Genomic DNA, 6,142 nt, shown 5'->3' with positions numbered 1-6,142 from the left:
TATATATATATATATATATATATATATATATATATATATATCTACATAAAAAATAAAATATAAAGTACGGTAGAACTTTTTCGTATAATCTAAATCTCTTTCAATTAATTAAATACTGTTTCCACTATTATATTAAATATTCATACTCACAATTAAATATTCTTTTTGCTAATTAATGAAATAATATTAGCAGTATATTTTTCCTAATTTTATTTGAAATGTTTAATTTAAGAATAAAATATTAAAGAAAATGGGAAAAAATTTTCTTAAAAAAGAGAGAAAAATGTCGAAGAAATTTATAGTTTTTAGATTTCCCTGAAGACGAAACTTTATTACTAATTTATAATCTTATTTGAAATACTTATGATTGATAGACTTATCAAATATTGAAAACGCGACGCGTCATTTATTCAAAATGATATTCTCAGCATCGAGAATGAATACATTCGCGATTCATTTTCCTTCACGGGAAAACCTATTCCCGGTTTGTCGAACGATTTATCGGAAGGAATAAAAGAAGACTATATGGCGGAATCTTATTTTCTTCAAATACTATAGAGAAGCTTTACTGACAACGTCGCCGATAACCAACTCTTTACTTTATATCTTATAGCATTTCTTTCCAGCAATTTTACGTGAAATTTAGAATAATCACCTCATTACTTTATATCTCAAAGCATTTTTCTCCAATTTTATGCGAAATTTAGAACAACAATTGTTTTGTTGAGAAAAACGAGAAAAATCTGTATGTTCAACTAACGATAGACTGGCTTAATTGGAACTACATTGTTAAGAAAGAGTTCTTAAATTTTATTAACTTTTAAGTTACACAATTTGAACTTAATTTCATGACATTACATTAAATTTAATGTATTTAAAAAATATATTTGTGTACATGTACATAAAATTTAATGTACTTTTCATGAAAATTTATGAAATTTAATTAACTTTTCATAAAATTTTATTAAAAATACATTAAATTTCATAAATTTTGAATGTACATTACATTTAAGTTACTACTTAATTTTTAACTTAATTTTTAGTTAAATCATTCGTTATTTTTAATTTCGTTCCTAACCATTTATATGTAAGCTTCATTTATATATAAAGGAAGCTGATTACATTTCTAACAATATATTCTTTGAAAATCGTACCGATTGCGAATGTGACATACATTTTTGTACATTACGGTTTGTATATTCCAGAATTATTATGCTTATTATGAGTTCGATATCATAACATGTTAATCATATCAGATTTTTTATTTGCTTTTTTATTTCAGAATTAATTATTACCTGACAAAGTGATTTTAATCATGGATAAAGTTCATGGTTAAAGTTTTTCCTTAAATCCCAATTACATAACAATATACAATTAATAAATTTCTAATTTTTTATTTTTAAATATTTTCAAATTTGTTTTTCTTATATTTGATGAAAGATATTTTTTATGTCCTCTCATCAAATATTTTTTTAGAGAAACGAGCAAATCTCGCATAAATATTTACAGGCTTATTCAATCGTCTTCTCGCGTAAATATTTACAAAAGAAATGCTTCGTCAATTGTCTCCTAGAAAAAATAACTGAAATGCAATTACTTCTGCGTATTTGTAATGCGATCTGCAGGGGTGACATCGAAGCAAAAGAAATGCGTAGTCAAACAACCGCAACCGCGGAAGAAGAACACGATACGCTTACTCGTGATCGTATCCTCGTCCGCAGAATATGGTAAATTTCTAAAAATAAAATTTTTGCATGATATGCATCGTGTATCTTGTGTAAATTAGCCTTTAACATATCTCGTAAAATTATGTAAAGAAGTATATTTCTCAATTTATTTCAATTTCAGTGAATCCGGACTATTTCAAAAATACAAACTACAATTACCAATAATTAAATTGATTAAATCAATAATAATTATACTATAATTAACTAAATCAATAACAATGAATTAATAGTTATCTTAACATTATGTACCAATATACACTATTAATATTTAATTCTATTATAGATATAATATATTATTAGATTCTGAATTTTATTAATGATATTTCAATCAAAAAAAATATTTTATGAGAATACTTCATGATACTCGATTAGCACGCATTTGATTGAACTCGCCCGCGAAAACGCGGAAAAAAAGTGAACATTACAACACAGAACACGTGAAAAATTACGTGCATCCTTGGATTTCCGCGAGAATACGTTCATAAGATCAGTCCAGTGACATGATTCGCCAGTTGTTTATTCCTATCGACGACCATGAACGAATTCTTTTTTATTACAATATTAACTAGCATTCGATCGCACAGATTGTACGCCCGAGTCTCTCCCGCTATTCGCGATTGTTCGCGGAAATTGAAAGGGAATAAAAATCACATATGCTATTTCATGATTTCTACGTTGTGGAAAGAAAAGGCGGAAAAAAGGAGTGTGATTTTGATCTGTGGGAAGGGTATCATTATCGCGCTTATTCGTATGAAGGATGCGAATCACAATTTGCTGCACAATCACGCCGCGCCACTTAAAAGGAGAAAATACTTATTAATTTAAAAATTATTTTTCATTCTGCTTCGCGTGTGTGCGGCTTTTCATACTCCGCCAACAGAAAAAAGATTTATGTCGAGTGAATGTATTAAATAGAGTAAATAAATGTCACATAAATCTTGTAATTTTGCAAAAAAATCAGAATCTCTTTTATATATTTCTTAACTATATTGTTTATTAGTCTAATTTAATTTTGCCCTTTTACTTTTTTTTTATCGTTATATTGTATTTTAGAGGATTATTTCGAAGCTTCTTTTTTAAACTCTTGTGTCTTGTTAGTGATTTACTGTGTCGACATAACTAAGAACTGCGCTCTATACCATGTTTGTTACGTGAAAAGAATAGCAGAATCCTTTCTGGAAAATGAGCAGAGGAAACAAAACATCAAGGTCAAAATACATGGCATAGGGAAGCTCAAGGTTGTCAAGAATATTGTCGATGTCACTGCTCAGGCAATTCCGTACATACATGCAGCTTCCTCGAGATACATATAAGTGGTTTCATCGTAAATTCTCGTAGTTTCATCTCTCTCGAGTGACACGATCCAGCAAATTGCTGTATGAATAAAAAAAATATTTCTATAAATCATTTTTCTTTAACCTAACAGCATTTCTTTTGCAATGAAAATTTTTACTTACGTTCGATGCGATATTTCTCTAAACGTGCGCGGAGAGATCTTCAATTTTTTTTATCCATTACTATCCAATATTTTAAATTAGAAATTGATTTATAATTTCGTATAATAAATTTATGAATAGATTTTTACTTGCGCGCGCGCGCGATAATTATTAAAAGTATTTGTATCTTATTGCTTGTACTACAAAAGTTACGTTTATTTAGTATATATTAACATGAACATTTTTTTATATTTGTCAGTTGCTACATAGTTACGCTAACTAATATGAATTTCTTGTAAAAAAATGGCAATTTACATTTTTTATTTATTTATGTTATATATTAGATTCTGTTTTACATGTTTTGATGACAAAAATATAATTGTAAAATATTAAAGATTATATCTCATAAATAACATTTAAAAATGCAAACAAATGCTCAAAACATTTTTTTCTTATTTTGTTGATAAGAAAAGATAAGATATTTAAAAATTTTTTTATAACTTGTACAAATAAAAAAAGATATTGAACCGAAAAAAGATTGCGAGACTAACTTACTTTACGCTCACAATTTGTAGTCAGCACATCTCGAAAAAAAAAAACGATAAAAAGATGAAATAAAAATTTTTTATTCGAATAAGATCTGCTGAAGATCTGTTGTAAGCGATTAAATTTTGCAATCAAGCCAACACGATAGTTGGAATCAGCATGCATGGAATTCGCATGCAGAAAGGAAAGGCAAACTAAAAGAAGAAAAAAACAAACGCGAAAGAAAATAAATAAAAAAAGTGACAAATCAGAAAGATGAATTAGAAATAAATTAAATTAATCGGTTGTTATATTAGATGCATAATAAATTATAACATCTTGATGGACGATCGCTTTTTCGGGTGATACAAAGAGGAGCTCTGAGAACAAGTCGAAAGATAAACGACTGGTGAAGAGAGAGGAAGAGCGGAGGATTATATAGACGAAAATCAAAATCACCCGGGATAACATTCTTGACGCAGTCAGGTACACGATTGCTGTGGGAAAGACGAATTTTTTGTGAGTCACATTGTGTCGGCCCGTTTGAAATCGTTACTACTAAAGGATGCGCGAGTCAGTTAAGTTTAATCATCACCCATACGGTATTGTACCGCGATTATTCATCGTCACAGGAGCGGTATCACTCCCATGCTTTGATTGCAATTTCGTGCAACAAATATCTACTCTGTGGATAAACTAAATTTATAAAACTTCATTGCGTTCCTTCGTATGCAGATATCCGCTCAGTATCCGAGTTCGGTTGCGTAATGTTAATTGCAAGCAATATATTGAATAAATTAATATAACGGAGTTGTGGAAAAAGAAAATTTTACGAATGCAGAACTCGATCTACACGTTAGACAATATTGCGAAATCCTTTCATTTTCGTCAACTTCTGCAGAAAAACAGAGAACTAAATGCATCAATTCTATATTAAGTATAATATACGTATAATTATTTTTACTATAACAAATATTTAGCGCACATAGGTCAAAATTTTTAAATAGGTTTCCCGTAAGCCTAAAAAGAAATAATTTTTTTTGCTTCGTTTTATTTCGCGGATATATCATAACTGACAGAGAGACTCTGGATTTTATTCTTGTCCCTCGATTTTTTATTATCTACTTACATATGCAGCAGACAGCGAGCATTCTTACGGACTCATCGGGTGGCGTACAGTCTGGAAAAATCGGCTTGAGGACGTAAACGCTGAAAGTTAAGGCCACGATAGCTTGACTGCAAGGACGCACTATCATGCACTCAACCCATAATCTGATAAATGCCAAAAAAGGTCCAAAAGTCTCCATAATGTATGCATAATCCGCCCCCGATTTCTTGATCATGCAACCGAGCTCGGCGTAGCAGTAAGCTCCTATCTGTCGAAAGATAAGGAAAAAAAACACAAGAATTTAATTAATACACGTGTCATTTAATTTATTATATATGTCACTGCTTACATCGAAATGTATTTATCAGAATTGATTTGCAATTTGAATTTCTATGCTGTTATTTAAAGTAAATAGTGTGAGCTGATACATTGAAAAATTCGAATTCAATACGAAAATATTTTATTCATACAGACATTATCAATCATTCTTCTTTTTATTTGTAAACCTACCAAGAAGCAATTACTTTAATTAACACATTGGCATCAGATATAAAGAAATTAATTAAAGATATGAAGAAATTAATTAAATAAAAATCGACAGAACAAAAGTCATCGAGAAATAATTTTCCAAGAAAAAAAAGAAAGGGATAGATTATGCGTACCATAGAATAAATTCCGGACGCCGTCCAAACGAGAAGACTCGCATTCACGCTTCCGGTATATTTAAGGACTCCCGTTGGACTGACGAAAATGCCGGAACCGATGATGGACCCGACGATGACGGTGACTCCATTGAGAAGCGACATTTTTGCTTCTAGCTTAATCTCGTCGTTGCCCTTTTCAGCAGTAGGGACCGGATCATAGGGCCCCTTCTCGCCATCTTTAATGCTCCCTGATTTCGACATTCTTTCTGAAATGCACAAGGAACTATGTACGCATTTTTTCATTCGTCAAATATTTTTCTTAAATCTTTTTGACATTTTCTATTATTTTTTGATATTGTCTCGAGTAAATAGAACCAGTTATCGTCTTATGTAAAATTATGGTAAAATGTACATGATAGTAAAAAAAACTTATTATAAATGTTTATTATATCGCCATTATAAAAAAGTACATATTAGTCTTAGTGAATGTTTATTTATTAATTATATTGAATATTAGATAACAGAACTTAGTATAAAAATCGCAAATTTAATTTTTATATAACATCTGATCCACACTCTCTTTAAAATAATAATAGATACATTTATCATTTACGCTAAGAAAAATCATGAGAAAAATCATTTGTTGATTGTAGAATCACTATCTTATTGATGTTTACTTTTATTTATAAATTAAAATACTTT

At 29.6% G+C, this 6,142-nt stretch overlaps 1 protein-coding gene across 2 annotated transcripts in view; it reads right to left on the bottom strand.

Moving 5' to 3' along the window:
• The window catches only part of LOC105624804 (Y+L amino acid transporter 2), a 15,312-nt gene extending 9,611 nt beyond the window's left edge, over positions 1–5,701 (bottom strand). For both annotated transcript variants that reach the window (XM_012206155.1, XM_012206154.1), the window contains exons 1-2: positions 5,459–5,701; positions 4,818–5,064 (exon numbers count right to left, since the gene is read on the bottom strand). In XM_012206155.1, the coding sequence (XP_012061545.1) occupies positions 4,818–5,064; positions 5,459–5,701 (490 nt within the window). The remainder of the gene's footprint in view (positions 1–4,817; positions 5,065–5,458) is intronic.
• Between the last annotated feature and the right edge of the window lie 441 nt (positions 5,702–6,142).

Source organism: Atta cephalotes (assembly GCF_000143395.1).
Source record: "Atta cephalotes unplaced genomic scaffold scaffold00089, whole genome shotgun sequence".
Lineage (NCBI taxonomy): Eukaryota > Metazoa > Arthropoda > Insecta > Hymenoptera > Formicidae > Atta > Atta cephalotes.
The sequence above is the reverse complement of the archived record's forward strand: the minus strand, read 5'-3'. Positions and strand labels throughout refer to the sequence as shown.